Source organism: Zootoca vivipara, chromosome 3 (assembly GCF_965207765.1).
Source record: "Zootoca vivipara chromosome 3, rZooViv2.hap1.1, whole genome shotgun sequence".
Classification (NCBI taxonomy): Eukaryota; Metazoa; Chordata; class Lepidosauria; order Squamata; family Lacertidae; genus Zootoca; species Zootoca vivipara.
The window spans coordinates 118,555,146-118,571,031 of NC_142586.1; the positions used below are offsets into that span (position 1 = coordinate 118,555,146).

Sequence of the window (15,886 nt, forward strand, 5' to 3'; positions counted from 1 at the left end):
AGCTTTTCAAAAGCTCTGCAACCTCTGAGCATCTTCCCCCCATGTGCCTTGCCTCCGCTGCTACAGAGAAGGCCTGAGATATATGTGGATGAAACCTGCTGTGGGAAATGCAAAGGGCAAATCTTCTGGCATCTTCCTCCCGCCTTACTTAATGCTCCACTGGTAAACTTCACCTGCCCTTTGAACTTGTGCAGGAGAAATTCATGAGAACACAAGGGGAGCCTGGCGGCAGGATCCGACCCAAGGCCTTCCTGGTGGTTCATGCCTTGTGAGTGACATCTGCTTGTCCTTTCCTCTGCTGCAGCACCCAGATCAAGCCATCCCCTGTCCAGGCCATGCCTCATGATAAGGCTGCCAGCCTGAGCTCAGTGTTCACTTAGCCTGGAGAAGAGAAGGTTAAGGGGTGATATGATAGCCATGTTCAAATATATGAAAGGATGTCATATGGAGGAGGGAGAAAGATTGTTTTCTGCTGCTCCAGAGAAGCGGACACGGAGCAATGGATTCAAACTTCAAGAAAGAAGATTCCACCTAAACATTAGGAAGAACTTCCTGACAGTAAGAGCTGTTCGGCAGTGGAATTTGCTACCAAGGAGTGTGGTGGAGTCTCTTTCTTTGGAGGTCTTTAAGCAGAGGCTTGACAGGCATATGTCAAGAATGCTTTGATGGTGTTTCCTGCTTGGCAGGGGGTTGGACTGGATGGCCCTTGTGGTCTCTTCCAACTCTGTGATTCTATGATTCACAACCCCCAACTTGCCAGCCAAGCGAGACCCATAAATCATAGAATCATAGAATCGTAGAGTTGGAAGAGACCACAAGGGCCATCCAGTCCAACCCCCTGCCGAGCAGGAAACACCATCAAAGCATTCTTGACATATGCCTGTCAAGCCTCTGCTTAAAGACCTCCAAAGAAGGAGACTCCACTACACTCCTTGGTAGCAAATTCCACTGCCGAACAGCTCTTACTGATGGTAACAGCTCTTAATGATGATGGTGTTTTAAAGGGTCACCCAGAGGAGAGGCCGTATACACAGAATGTGCTCAAAATATGCCCAGAGACCATCATTCAGTCCCTCCAACAACCCTGCGAGGCAGATGAAGAACCTAAGCCCAGGTGGGAACTGGCCCCAGGTCACTCCCAGGTCACTTCATGGCCGAGGGACGGCATACGAAACCCGGTCTCTTCCAGGTCCAAGGAAGAGCACTCCAGCCAGCAGCACTCTAACCACTACACCCCGCTGCCGGCTCCCACTACCCTTCTCAGCCCCTGCTGCCTCGAGCAGCCGGGAGTCTTCCCGCTGCAGAGCGCTGCCCACCCTCGCCCTGGCAGCAGAAGCCAGCCTGCTTTGCTCTGCGGCAGCAGCGGCCTTGGGTACCAGCCGCCGCGCATCCCTCTCTCTCCGCCGCTGCATCCCTCCCTCCCGCGCGCAGCCTGCAACAAAGGCGGGACTCCAGCCCCCGGCGTGCTTTGCGAGGCATGGGTGGGGCCAAGGAAGGGAAGGAGGGGCTGCTGGTGGGCTGGGTCTGGGGACAAGAGGGAGCCCTCCCCTCCCCCTCCCCCTCCCCCCCCCACCGCTCGGCAGCATCAGCATCTCGCCCCTCCCTCGCGCCCTCCCTCCTGTTTTGCTCCTTCATTCTCTCGCATCCGCGGAGGCAGCAGCTGCTTCTGCTGAGCTGCAATGAATGAGGCTCCCGCCCGGGGAGCCCGGAGCCTTGCCCGGCCGCGCCGCCGCCTGGAACCGCCGGTGGGTCCCCTCGGGAGGAGGCGCGGGCACTAGGCGGGCAGCCAGCTAGCCCCGCGCCGAGGTAGGAAGCGAGGCCAACCAGCCAGCCTGCTAGCCAGACCCCCCCCCAGCTCCAAAACAAGAGGGGAGGGCTGAAGACCTCTCCCTCCAGCCCAGCCCAGCCCTGCCTTGCCCAGCGGCGGGATGCGGCAGGATGCGTGGCCCGGGGCGCTCCAGGGCTGCGGCGGGATGCCCGGAGCGGGTGACGCCTAGCCGCATCCATTGTGCCCAGCGAGGGGACCGCTAGCCGCCAGCGCAGCCTCTTGCTGTCAGCAGCGGTGCCAGTGTCGCAGCAACAGCAGCCCGAGGGAGGAGACGCCCCCATGCCCAGCCCGCCCCCCTGACAGCCACAGGTCGAGGGGGAGCCCGCCAGGGGCAGGGGTGCCGCCATGGCCACCCGGCCGCCCAAGAGCAGCGAGGCCCTGAAGGTGGTGGTGCGCTGCCGGCCCATGCACCGGAAGGAGGAGGCGGCAGGCTACGAGCGGATCCTGGACCTGGACGTCAAGCTGGGGCAGGTGACCATCCGGAACCCCAAGGCCTCCCCGGGGGAGCTGGCCAAGACCTTCACCTTCGACGCCGTCTACGACGCCAGCTCCAAGCAGGCCGACCTGTACGACGAGACCGTGCGCCCGCTGATTGACTCGGTGCTGCAGGGCTTCAACGGGACCATCTTCGCCTACGGGCAGACGGGCACGGGCAAGACCTACACCATGCAAGGCGCCTGGGCCGAGCCGGAGAAGAGGGGCGTCATCCCCATCTCCTTCGAGCACATCTTCACCCACATCTCCCGCTCGCAGAACCAGCAGTATCTAGTGAGGGCCTCGTACCTGGAGATCTACCAGGAGGAGATCCGGGATCTGCTGGCGAAGGACCAGAGCAAGAAGCTGGAGCTGAAGGAGAACCCGGAGAGCGGCGTCTACATCAAGGACCTGTCCTCCTTCGTGACCAAGAACGTCAAGGAGATCGAGCACGTCATGAACCTGGGCAACCAGGCGCGCTCAGTCGGCAGCACCAACATGAACGAGTACAGCTCCCGCTCGCACGCCATCTTCGTCATCACGGTGGAGTGCAGCGAGGAGGGGCCCGACGGCGAGGACCACATCCGCGTGGGGAAGCTGAACCTGGTGGATCTGGCCGGGAGCGAGCGCCAGAGCAAGATGGGCACCCAGGGGGAGCGCCCCAAGGAGGCCTCCAAGATCAACCTGTCCCTCTCCGCCCTGGGCAACGTCATCTCGGCCCTGGTGGACGGCAAGAGCACCCACATCCCCTACCGGGACTCCAAGCTCACCCGGCTGCTGCAGGACTCCCTGGGCGGGAACGCCAAGACCATCATGGTGGCCACGCTGGGCCCGGCCTCGCACAGCTACGACGAGAGCCTGTCCACGCTGCGCTTCGCCAACAGGGCCAAGAACATCAAGAACAAGCCGCGGGTCAACGAGGACCCCAAGGACACGCTCCTGCGGGAGTTCCAGGAGGAGATCACCCGGCTGAAGGCTCAGCTGGAGAAGAGGGGGATGCTCAGCAAGAAGAGGAGGAGGAACAGCCGGAGGAAGAAGTCGGCCGGAGGGGAAGGGACCCCCGAGGCAGAGGACGGAGAGGAGGACGGGGGCCTAGAGAAGGACATGAAGAACTACTTGAAGGAGCAGGAGGAGAGGCTGGAGGAGGAGAAGGCAGCCATCCAGGACGACCACAGCCTGGTGAGCGAGGAGAAGCAGAAGCTGCTGCAGGAGAAGGAGAAGATGATCGAGGAGCTGCGGAAGGAGCAGGAGGCCACGCAACTCCTGGCCACAAAGTATAAGGTAAGGCTCGGCCGTTTCTAAGTGGCACTTTGCACATGCACATAGCATGGGCTGGGCCTTGTATTCATGGAATCGTAGAATGGTAGAGATGGAAGGGACCTTGAGGGTCCTCTTGTCCAACCCCCTGCAATGCAGGAACCATATCTAAAGAACCCCTGAGAGATGGCCATCCAACCTCTGTATAAGACCACCTTTCGAGGGAGACCGTTCTACTGCTGAACATCTCTTATTGTCAGAAGGTTCTTCCTCATGTTGAGTCGGAATCCCCTCCATTGTCCTTTGAACCCATTGGTTGGGGTCCTTCCCTCCAGGACAGGAGAAAACAAGCTTGCTCTGTCTTCCATGGGGGCAGCCCTTCAGATCTCTGAAGGTGGCTCTCATTTCATCTTTCAGCCTCCTCTTTTCCAGGCTAAACAGACACAGCTCCCTCAACTGTATCCAGGCCCATTACTCAGGGGAGCGAGCAGGGGGGTGGGGAGGGGGACAAAGACTCTGCAAAGGACACCCAGGCTGTCTTCAAGGCCACATGCACGATGGTTGAAGGCAGGCCTTTGGCAGCCCTGCCCACTTCCCCTCCCAGCTCTCTCCCTTCCATCGGAGGTGAAGCTGGCCTTCTGGTTCTCAGTGCTGACTGCCAGTGGTCCTGGGGATGTTAGCTATCTGAGGAATGGTGGGATCCTGCGAGCGGCGGCTCCAGGGATCCACAGCTCACATTCCGCCTGCTGGGCCGCGATGCATCTGGGCGCACCTGGGTGTCCGGCTTGCGCTGGCCGCAGTGGCGGCTGGGCCTGCTGCCTCGGTTTCTGCGCTGTCATGTCTCAGATTCCTTTGCAGGGGCTGTCAGAGGCCGCTCCATCTGGCCTCGCCATGGGAGTGGCTGAGCCGAGGGGGCAACAAAGCCCAGGAGGGGGTCCGGGGCTAATCAGCTCCCGCCACACAACAAAAGCAGCCGTGCAGAAACCGCCACATCCCTCCCAGTGCGGAGCTGACCTCCTGCACGCGCATTGGCCAGCCCGAGGCAGGGAGGGGGCTGGCTAAGAGGACCCTCCTGCCCCTCCAAGGGGGTCTCCTTTTGTCTCTCCAAGTGGCTGTTGACAGAAGCCGCTGCCGCTGCCTCCCTACCTATGGCATCTTCAGGGAAACCTTCCTTTCCCGCAGCATGGAAATGGGTCTGGGGGTGCAACTGAGGGCTTCTCTCCCCTGGCCCTGCCTTTGGCTGTGGACAAGCACAGTGTGTGCACCCTGGGGGGCGGGGAGGAGCACCCTGTGGACCAGGATGTGTCTCAGGACTCCCAGCGCCGCCCTCCCCCAGCCCAAGACTTGGCCTCCAGCCCACTCTGGGGAGAGATGCCTGCCATGGGGTGCTGGCCACTGTGAGTCAGGCTCCGTGCTGTCCTCTCTGGGGTGGCGCTGGGGGCACAAGCCCAAGTTTACAGGGAGGTCCAGGAGAGAAGGCCGGGGTCTTGGCGCCCAGACTCCACTCTCGGAGAGCCCTGCTCTGACCCACTGAGGTGCCCCCCCCCCAGAGAATCCAAGGATCCAGTTCTGCAGAAACCCCACACAATTTCATGCTGATGGCAGCAGAGACGCGTCCCAGGCTGGCCTGCTCCCCCACCCAAAATAAACGCAGCATTTTAAAAGTTGCTCAATCAGGGAGACCCAGGCGGAGACACTTACCCTTAAGGAGGCTCACTACGTGACCTTGCGCCACTTGTTCTCGCTCAGGCTGGCCTACCTCAGGAGGCCGTTGTGAGGGTAAAGTGTGTGTGTGTGTGTGTGTGTGTGCGTGCGTGTGTGTGTGTGTGAGAGAGAGAGAGAGAGAGAGAGAGAGAGAGAGAGAGAGAGAGACCCTTCCAGCCTTCCCCCATGCCTCATTGGAGGGAGAGCAGCAATAAACGAAAGATGAAAGTAGATCGCATTCTCCTTAAAGAAATCGTATTCCACACACCCTGCTCTCTCTTTCTCTTCTCTCTCTTCTCTCTCTTCTCTCTCTTCTCTCTCTCTCTCTCTCTCTCTCTCTCTCTCTCTCTCTCATCTGTGGAGGCCAAGGCTTAATTGGATCACGTGAGGAGGGCCGTCTTTAGCCTATGTGCCGCCGGGGTGCAAAGATCCACCAAGCACCCCAAATTTAGTTAATTTTGCATGCACGGCGCTGTTGAGAATGACAAGCGCCGCTGCTGGCACAGCGCGTCTTTGGTAAATAAATGCACAAAGTCAAAAGTCCTTTAGTGAAACAGTAGGTATACATTTTGGTAATAACTAACAGGTGGATAGTTAAGAGCTTAGGAGGCTTCAGCAGCGGGCGCCTGGCGCTCCCCAGAATTCGGCCCCCGGGTGCCCCGCACCCCTTGCAGCCCCAGGTAAAGACAGCCCTGCATGTGAGAGCCTCATAACAAAGAGGGTGTCTCTGAGCATAGCCAGAGTGCTTCCCCCTGGACCCCCTTTGAGCTCTGTCTCTGCCAGGTGTGTCCTCCCCTGTCCCCCCCCCCACGACTCCCAGGGGCTTGCCTGGGGGGCTCAGCCTGAACCAGAACAGAGCAGGAACTGCACCCTGTACTCAACCTGCACCCAGTATTCAAAGCGTATTATATATATATATATATATATATATATATATATATATATATATATATAATGATTTTTATTAATTTTATAAACACAAAAGAGAAAAGAAAAAGCAGGAAAATCAACAACAACTTAAAGAACAATAAGACACATTAAAATACAATGTTGTTGTTGTTCAGTTGTTTAGTCGTGTCCGACTCTTCGTGACCCCATGGACCAGAGCACGCCAGGCACTCCTGTCTTGCACTGCCTCCCGCAGTTTGGTCAAACTCATGTTCGTAGCTTCGAGAACACTGTCCAACCATCTTGTCCTCTGTCGTCCCCTTCTCTTTGTGCCCTCCATCTTTCCCAACATCAGGGTCTTTTCCAGGGAGTCTTCTCTTCTCGTGAGGTGGCCAAAGTACTGGAGCCTCAGCTTCAGGATCTGTCCTTCCAGTGAGCACTCAGGGTTGATTTCCTTCAGAATTGATAGGTTTGATCTTCTTGCAGTCCATGGGACTCTCAAGCGTCTCCTCCAGCACCAGAATTCAAAAGCATCAATTCTTCGGCGATCAGCCTTCTTTATGGTCCAGCTCTCACTTCCATACATCACTACTGGGAAAACCATAGCTTTATCTATACGGACCTTTGTCGGCAAGGTGATGTCTCTGCTTTTTAAGGTGCTGTCTAGGTTTGTCATTGCTTTTCTCCCAAGAAGCAGGCGTCTTTTAATTTCGTGACTGCTGTCACCATCTGCAGTGATCAAGGAGCCCAAGAAAGTAAAATCTCTCACTGCCTCCATTTCTTCCCCTTCTATTTGCCAGGAGGTGATGGGACCAGTGGCCATGATCTTGGTTTTTTTGATGTTGAGCTTCAGACCATATTTTGCGCTCTCCTCTTTCACCCTCATTAAAAGGTTCTTTAATTCCTCCTCGCTTTCTGCCATCAAGGTTGTGTCATCTGCATATCTGAGGTTGTTGATATTTCTTCCAGCAATCTTAATTCCGGCTTGGGATTCATCTAGTCCAGCCTAAAATACAATAACATAACAATAAAGAAAAAAACATCTAAATCCAAATCCAAATTTCTTTAACATTGTATATAGGGACCTCCTCGAGTTCCCTCCATCTGCGCTTCATTTCATTTTTATCTTTTGGCAATTTCCAATGCATTTTCATATAAATTTCTTAGAATTTCAAATCTATCCTTTCTATATACTTCACTCAGACTCTAAATCCTCAGCTTCTATACAATTCTAAATCTAATCTTAATATACAATTTTTGTATATTTTTTCAAATAGGTTTTAAAACCTATTTCAAAGCGTATTCTCAGTCCCGGGGCCTAGGAGGCGAAATCATGCACCAACCACTGGCCCATCTTGGTCAAGGAACCACAGCCACTGACCCAGGCACACTTCTCTCTTCACGCTCTCAGATGCCCTACAGGATGAGCGTGAATTAAAGCATGCACCGACTCCCTTACCAACCTCCACCCATTGCCCACAGCCTTAGGCAGGGAGGGTCACAATCCTGCTTCTCTCCCCCCCCCCTCCCCTGTTTCTGACTGTGCAAAAGGGTCTGTTGCATGACAGAAAAAAATCCCCTTGAATGTGTCGCTTTGACCAGACAGGGCTGGAGAAACTTCCCTGAAACTCTTGGTGGAGAGGGATTTCATTTGACTCTGCTCACTGGTGTGGGAACAGTCCTCTCTGCACATGCCCAGAGGCACTCTCTTCTAGGTTCTCTGGGAGTCTTCTTGACACTGAAAGCTGAGCCGTGGAGATCCTTGAGACAGAATCCAATCCAGGGCCCCTCTGTGGATTTGTGAGCCTGGGAGAAGGCAGTGTGGGGGACAGGATGGCATGTCTGGTGAGGTAGAGATCAGAGGACTCAGAGCATGTGCAGAGTGCAAAAACTGGCCCTTGAGTAGGTCTCCCCTTGGGACCTTGGAGGAGGGGCTAATGAGCCACAGCAAATCAGGGAGAGAGCGAGTTCTGTGGCCAAAGCATCTCTCAGGTAGTAGGGGGGTGGAAGTTTTCATTGGGACTGCGGCAGGGCGAAAGGGTTAGGCCAGGCACCCCCAAACTGCGGCCCTCCAGATGTTTTGGCCTACAATTCCCATGATCCCTAGCTAACAGGACCAGTGGTCGGGGAAGATGGGAATTGTAGTCCAAAACATCTGGAGGGCCGAAGTTTGGGGATGCCTGGGTTAGGCTGTCAACACATTTGCATGTTTCCAATATGAGTGTGAAGAATGATATTTAGCCTGGCGAAGAGGAGACTGAGAGGGGACCGGAGAGCCATCTTCAACTGTCTGAAGGGCTGCCCCATGGAAGAGGGAACAAGCTTGTTTCTGCCTGCTCCCGAGGGTAGGACTTGAACTCATGGCTTCAGGTTACAAGAAGGGAGATTCCGGCTGAACATCAGGGAGACCTTTCTGAGGGCAAGAGCTGTCCGGCAGAGGAACGCTCTCCCCTGGGAGGTGATGACCTCTCCTTCCTTGGAGGTTGGGTGGCCGCCTGTCAGGGATTCTTAGGCCGTGATTTCTGCATTTCATGGGGTTGGACTAGATGTCCCTTGGGGGTCCCTTGCAACGCCATGCTTCTGAGAGAGGCAGGGTTTGGCTGGGACACAGAGTGGGGCCTTCCTAGCCACCAGCATTTTACCTCGCAACATCCCCAGATCTCCTGCCCCACCCACCTCCTTCCACTATGATGATATCCTGGAACCCGTTGGCTGCCATCTCTGGATCCTGGCTGCAGTTGCTCAGTGGTGAGAGACACGCCCTCTGCGCATGCCCAGGGACACTCTCTTGCTTGTTGTTTCTGGGCTCAGCCAGGCTCATCCTTGCTTGAGCTTCCAGAGGGTGCCTGCTGCATCCGGCCGACCCCTCGCAGCTGCACAGGAAAGGGGGCAGCGCCTGCATGAATGGCCCCCTCTGTCCGGCACTGTAGCTCCCCCCCCCCAGTGAACAAGGACAATGCCATTAGCGAGGGGCAGGCGTGGGCCGAGGGCAGCCTTGGGAATCAAGGGCCCTGTTGTCTTCGGATGGCGATTGAGGTGGCTTTGCGAAGAGAGGGGTGGGAAGGGGGTCACGCAGGGAATCCCTCCCTGCCTGCCCCCCCCAAGGGGGGCTCCAGCGGCCGTCCAGCTTCCCAGTCCCCTATCTGGGCTGGTCGGGTGTGTCATCTCCACTCCCCCCTTGCCATGGGAGTCCTGGGGAAGCTGCCCTCTCTCAGTCCCCACGGTGTGGGCAGAAGGAGAGCAAGTGTGGTCAGAGTGTTGGACATGGAGAAGAGAAGGTTAAGGGGTGATATGATAGCCATGTTCAAATATATGAAAGGATGTCATATAGAGGAGGGAGAAAGGTTGTTTTCTGCTGCTCCAGAGAAGCGGACACGGAGCAATGGATTCAAACTACAAGAAAGAAGATTCCACCTAAACATTAGGAAGAACTTCCTGACAGTAAGAGCTGTTCGGCAGTGGAATTTGCTGCCAAGGAGTGTGGTGGAGTCTCCTTCTTTGGAGGTCTTTAAGCAGAGGCTTGACAGGCATATGTCAAGAATGCTTTGATGGTGGTTCCTGCTTGGCAGGGGGTTGGACTGGATGGCCCTTGTGGTCTCTTCCAACTCTATGATTCTATGCAGGACCAGGGTGCGAATCCTCACTCAGCCATGGAGCTTACTGGGCGTGAGCTTGGGCTAGTCACTCGCTTTCGGCCTTGCCTACCTCGCAGGGGGGTTGTGGGGATTAGGTGAGGAAGGGGAGGACCAGGGGCTTCTTGGAGGAAAACGTGAGACAGAAACGCCCTGGATGAATGAATGAATGCATGGATACTCTGGGCTTTTCATGGCAGGGGGAGATGGGGAGGGCTCATCTGCCCCCGCCCTTTGAACAGGAGGGTGAAGGGGCTGCCAGGAGGCCCGTGTGACCAGCTGCTAATATAGTTGCACAGAATTGTAGAGTTAGAAGTGACCCATGGGGTCATCTAGTCCAGCCCCCCTGCAATGCATGTTTAGGAAGTCCAAGATCCAGTGTCAGAGTCAAGCCAATGCCCCAAGCATTTCCAAGTCAGGTGTGTGTCCCCCTCAAGAAAACGTGTGTTTCCTCCTCCTCCAACTTCCTTCCTCCAAATTGATAATCATAATCATTACTATTAATTGCCCCCCCTTCAAGCTAAGGACCTAGGCGAAGCCCCCAGGTCCAATGCTTGGCACAGCCAATCCAGAGGCTCCTTCGGGAGAAAGGGGGGGGGTGTACATTTCACAAAGTAAAGAAAGGGAGAGCCGCCCCTGCCCAGAGGATGGGACTCAGAGTAGGGCCAGCCTGGGGAGGGGAGGGAGGGAGGACAGCAATCCTGGTGCCTGATAGCTTCTTGAAGGGGCTCCCTGGCTGGAGGGATGTGAATGGCAGGAGGAGGAGGGGGCAGGCTCCCCTGCTGCTCCCCTGGCGATGCTTGCTGCTCGCCTTAGGTGAGCCAATGAGAAGCCAGCGGGCAGCCTCTGCTGGTGGCCAAAGTGGCCTCTGCAAAAGGCCGCCTTTCACAGGGGGGGATCTTCAGGGGCAAAAGGGAGCAAGCACAATGCATTCCGCCAACCTCCATGGCGTTGAGGACTCTGAAGGGCCAAGCGGTCAGGCGCTTGGAGCGACGAAGGTCCTTGCTGGGCCAAAGCAGGCCAAAAATCCCATTAGCCTGTCTGTTGCCACCGGCAGCTGCGCTCCAGGGTTCTAGGCCAGTGGCTAAGTGGGATGGAGGCCAAAGGGAATGAACCCGGGTCCTTAGAATCATAGCGTTGGAAGGGACCCCCAGGGGTCATCTAGTCCAACCCCCTGCAATGCAGGAGCCTCGGCTACAGCATCCATGACAGATGGCCACCCAACCTCTGCTTCAAAACCTCCCCTCCACACAGAGCAGGTTCTCTACCACCGAACAACAACCTGGAATAGCAGGAGATGGTCAGCAAAGAGTTTGAAAAATCAACAAATACTTTCTCTTTCCCATAGCCCTCCCCCCCCCCCAATCTGTGACTCGGGTATTAAAACACCTTTGTGTTTGGTTTCCATTTGCAGGATTTGTAGCACTGATAACAATGGCGTGCTTTTTATAAAATGTGTGTGTGTGTATTACTACCATGTTACGAAGAAATCATTTCTGAGCAGGGATCTTGAGAAGCGCAATTGTGAGAGGAGCCTGACCTAATTTTGACAGCAAATGGGGCGAGAGTCGTACTGAGTAACCAGGTTTCCTCCGGGAATGACTCTGTGTGCAGGCAGAGATGTGATTCTTCCTGGCAGAACAGTCTGGTGGAGGAGGCAGCGGCAGCATCCTGATAATGGGGGCGGCGGGGGGGGGGGAACAGTGCTGGGCAACAAAGCCCGGCTCCTCTCCCTCCCCCCTCCGTTTCGCTGGCATTCAAACGGAAGGCTGTTGCTGGACAGCTTTCAGCTCTGCTCATATTTTGCTCTCTCCTTCCTGCAAGGCCGTGCGGGAGCGTTGCAGTTGTGGAGGAGCAGGGCGGAAGCGCAGGAGGCTGTGGAGGGCATCTTCTCCCAGCCAGGCCTCTTGAGAAGGTCAGCTTCCCTTTGGTGGCCAAGTGGGCCTTGAGAGCCTAGAGCTGGTGTCAGGAAGCCAGAGGAGGGAGGGATCTCAGGTGGCAGAGGCCGTTCCCTGCCATCAGCAATGCTGGGATGCTGGGAAGGAATAAGATAAGAACTGCAGAGCAATTTTTTTTTTGCCCAAGTACTACACTTGGGCAAAAAAAATGAAAGGCACAAATACAGGATGGGGGACACCTGGCTTGAGAGCAGTACATGTGAAAAGGATCGAGGAGTCTTGGTAGACCACAAACTTGACATGAGTCAGCAGTGTGATGCAGCAGCTAAAAAAGCCAATGCAATTCTGGGCTGCATCAATAGGAGTATAGCATCTAGATCTAGGGAGGTAATAGTACCATTGTATTCTGCTCTGGTCAGACCTCACCTGGAGTACTGTGTCCAGTTCTGGGCACCACAGTTCAAGAAGGATACTGACAAGCTGGAACGTGTCCAGAAGAGGGCAACCAAAATGGTCAAAGGCCTGGAAACGATGCCTTATGAGGAACGGCTTAGGGAGCTGGGTATGTTTAGCCTGGAGAAGAGAAGGTTAAGGGGCGATATGATAGCCATGTTCAAATATATGAAAGGATGTCATATGGAGGAGGGAGAAAGATTGTTTTCTGCTACTCCAGAGAAGCGGACACGGAGCAATGGATTTAAGCTACAAGAAAGAAGATTCCACCTAAACATTAGGAAGAACTTCCTGACAGTAAGAGCTGTTTGGCAGTGGAATTTGCTGCCAAGGAGTGTGGTGGAGTCTCCTTCTTTGGAGGTCTATAAGCAGAGGCTTGACAGGCATATGTCAAGAATGCTTTGATGGTGTTTCCTGCTTGGCAGGGGGTTGGACTGGATGGCCCTTGTGGTCTCTTCCAACTCTACGATTCTATGAAATAGCGCAAGGTAGCAGGGGTGGTTCAGGTTGCAGAATTCACATTTCCCTTGCTCTGTTTTGTTTTGTACATGCAGCCCCATGCAAGGGGCATCCTGAGAGGCCCATCGGTCAGGCCCAAGATGCCTGGCCTGGCCAGCTGCTTCATAGAATCATAGAGTTGGACGAGACCCCTGAGGGTCATCTAGTCCAACCCCGGCAATGCAGGAATCACAACTAAAGAATCCCCTGACAGATGGTCCTCCCACCTCCTCTCTCTCTCCCCTGAACCTTCCTCTCTGGCCCCCGGTGGCTGCTCTTACCCCAATTTGCTCTTTGAAAACACATTTGCAGGGCGGGGGTCCATCCCGTGGGTCTAAGATACACATCTGCTGCAGTGTGGGTACACGATGGGCAGGGAGTGGGGAAGGAGGATCTGTGCCCCTGCCTTGCAGTCCGTCCAGGCTGTTGGCACCATACGAGTACAGAGACCAACATCAATACAGGCAGATCTTGGAGGCTGGAGAGTAGGAAGAAGCATTTGCCAACACGAGAGATCTTTGAGCAGAGCATCTCCGGAGGGAAAAGGTGGGAGGAGAACCTGTTGCCTGGCAACCGACTCCGCTGAGCATCGTTGCAGGGAATTCTCTTCTCCAGAGCAAAGATCTGTAAGGCACCTCCTTTGGTGGCATTTAGGCAGGATCCGTTACCATAGCTCCCCATGTTCATCTTCGCCCCACAAAAGTCGAGCGGTGGTGGTTGCTTTTTTGGCTTAAAGGTAAAGGTAAAGGGACCCCTGACCATTAGGTCTAGTCGTGACCGACTCTGGGGTTGCGGTGCTCATCTCGCATTATTGGCCGAGGGAGCCGGCGTATAGCTTCCAGGTCATGTGGCCAGCAGGACTAAGCTGCTTCTGGCAAACCAGAGCAGCACATGGAAACACCGTTTACCTTCCCGCTGTAGTGGTACCTATTTATCTACTTGCACTTTGAGGTGCTTTCGAACTGCTAGGTTGGCAGGAGCTGGGACTGAGCAACGGGAGCTCACCCCATCATGGGGATTCGAACCGCCAACCTTCTGGTCGGCAAGCCCTAGGCTCTGTGGTTTAACCCACAGCGCCACCCACGCTGTCCTGGACTGGCTGGATGGTGAGGTGTGGTAGGAGATACCAGTTAGGGAACCCCCAAGAAAACCCTCAAAGGAAGAAGGCTCAGAGCCAGGGAATGGCGGTGGGATGATGATGCCTGGTCAGAGGGAGCAGACTGGGGGTAGGAGGTGCCGGAAGCAGAAGAGGCAACAGGGTTTAGTGAGCAGGAAGAGTCTGTGGCAGAGAGCAGTACAGATCCAGAGGCAGCAGTTAAAGCAGGAGGCCAAGAGGCAGGAATCAGTCAGGGGGTCTCCCCCTCCTGCTGCAACAAGCTCTCCTCCCAACTGGTCTCCCAAGACCAGGAGAGATATGAAGCAGGAGGAGCAAAGGCAGAGACACCGGCATAGTCTCAGATTGCTTGGGAAGGACTGGGGGGGGGAAAGAGATTTAGGCAGCTGTGGGAAGGCAGGAAACCTCAGTCCCCACAGCTGCCCTATAGGGGGCAAGATCTCCTGGGATGAACTGCTGTGCTCACTAGCGGCAGGTAGACTGGTGACTGGGAGCGGCCCCCGAGACCACATAACACCAGTCTTGAAAGATCTACATTGGCTCCCAGTACGTTTCCGAGCACAATTCAAAGTGTTGGTGCTGACCTTTAAAGCCCTAAACGGCCTCGGTCCAATATACCTGAAGGAGCATCTCCTCCCCCCCCCATCGTTCTGCCCGGACACTGAGGTCCAGCGCCGAGGGCCTTCTGGCGGTTCCCTCGCTGCGAGAAGCCAAGCTGTAGGGAACCAGGCAGAGGGCCTTCTCGGTGGTGGCGCCCCCACTGTGGCACGCCCTCCCATCAGATGTCAAGGAAATAAACAACCATCTGATGTTTAGAAGACATCTGAAGGCAGCCCTGTTTAGGGAAGCTTTTAATGTTTAACAGACCATTGTATTTTAATATTTTGTTGGAAGCCACCCAGAGTGGCTGGGGAAACCCAGCCAGATGGGGCGGGGTATAAATAACAACAACAACAACAACAACAACAACAACAACAACAACTAGGCCTGGCCTCCTGAGTAGACCTTGTTTCCATTAATAAAGAGTTAACTGCACTTACACCGTGTGATTTATTGCTGACCTGCTCCTTGGCGTGGCTGTCCAGACTGATAGCTGCTTTGCATGCAGAAGGTCCTGGGCTCAGCCCCCACGGTGTCTCTGGGTAAGGCTGGCCACCACCACCCCCGCCCTGTCCAAAACCCTTGAGAGCTTCTGCCGACCAGCGTCCTAAGCGCTGCTGAGCCGGGTGCACCCAGAACGGTCTGACCTGGCGCCTAAGGCAGCTCCCTGCGTTGCGGTGCCGATCGCCTGCCCTGCACGGGTCTGGGGAGGTGATGCCAATCAAAGGAGCTCTCGGGCAGCCTCAGCTGCGAGGAAAAAAATGTTGCCAGCGCTTGTTTGCCTTGTCAGAGTAGCCGAGCTGATGTTGAGCTCAGACCCGGGGTCGTTTCTGCCTGAAAGCAGGGAGTGCCCTTTTAAAGGCCGGAAGTAATTTCCCACAATGTTATCAGCATGATATGAAGAGGAGCTGGCGGAATAGGCAGAGAGCGACACGAGGGCCTGTAATATCTGGGAAATTAATTCCATGCCGTCTCAGTTACGGCCGCGTCCTTTCGAGGGTGGGCTGCTTTGCAAGCATGCAGCCACTCTCCCCTTTTTGCACACGGGCAAACCGTGCGGCAAGCTCAGCCGTGTCGTAAGTTGCCGAAGGATGCTGCGAAATCTCAAGGAAGGGCTGGCTGGCAGGAGAGTCTTCTGCAGCTCTCCACCATCCTCCCTAATGATCCTAGTTTGCTTTAGGGAAGAGAAGTGTTCCCAAATGGCTTTAGGTCCCTCTCTTGGTTCCCTAAACTCATCCCCAGGGCCTGCCCTGCAGGAAGCATCACTCAGAATAGCAGCATGCACCAAGGCAGACAGCAACACCATAACATTCAGAACGATGAATTCCACATTGATTCAAAATCCTATCAAAACTATTTAGTTGAGTTAATTCAACAAAACTGATGAACTTGATCCCATGAAACCAGCTTTCCAAAGTCATTTCCCCCGTTGCCTCCTAGCACCCCCCGAGGTATTTCCATCACACATGCACCCCTAGATATTTGGAAGACCAGGTGACCTCAGAAGGTGGTGGACTCTCCTTCAGGGGAGGTTTTTAAA

At 55.2% G+C, this 15,886-nt stretch overlaps 1 protein-coding gene across 1 annotated transcript in view; it reads left to right on the forward strand.

The window, feature by feature from the left end:
* The first annotated feature begins 1,521 nt into the window (after positions 1–1,521).
* The window catches only part of KIF3C (kinesin family member 3C), a 40,023-nt gene continuing 25,658 nt past the window's right edge, over positions 1,522–15,886 (forward strand). Inside the window, exon 1 of the mRNA XM_035111072.3 lies at positions 1,522–3,583. Within this exon, the coding sequence (XP_034966963.1) occupies positions 2,174–3,583 (1,410 nt within the window). The 5' untranslated portion in view covers positions 1,522–2,173. The remainder of the gene's footprint in view (positions 3,584–15,886) is intronic.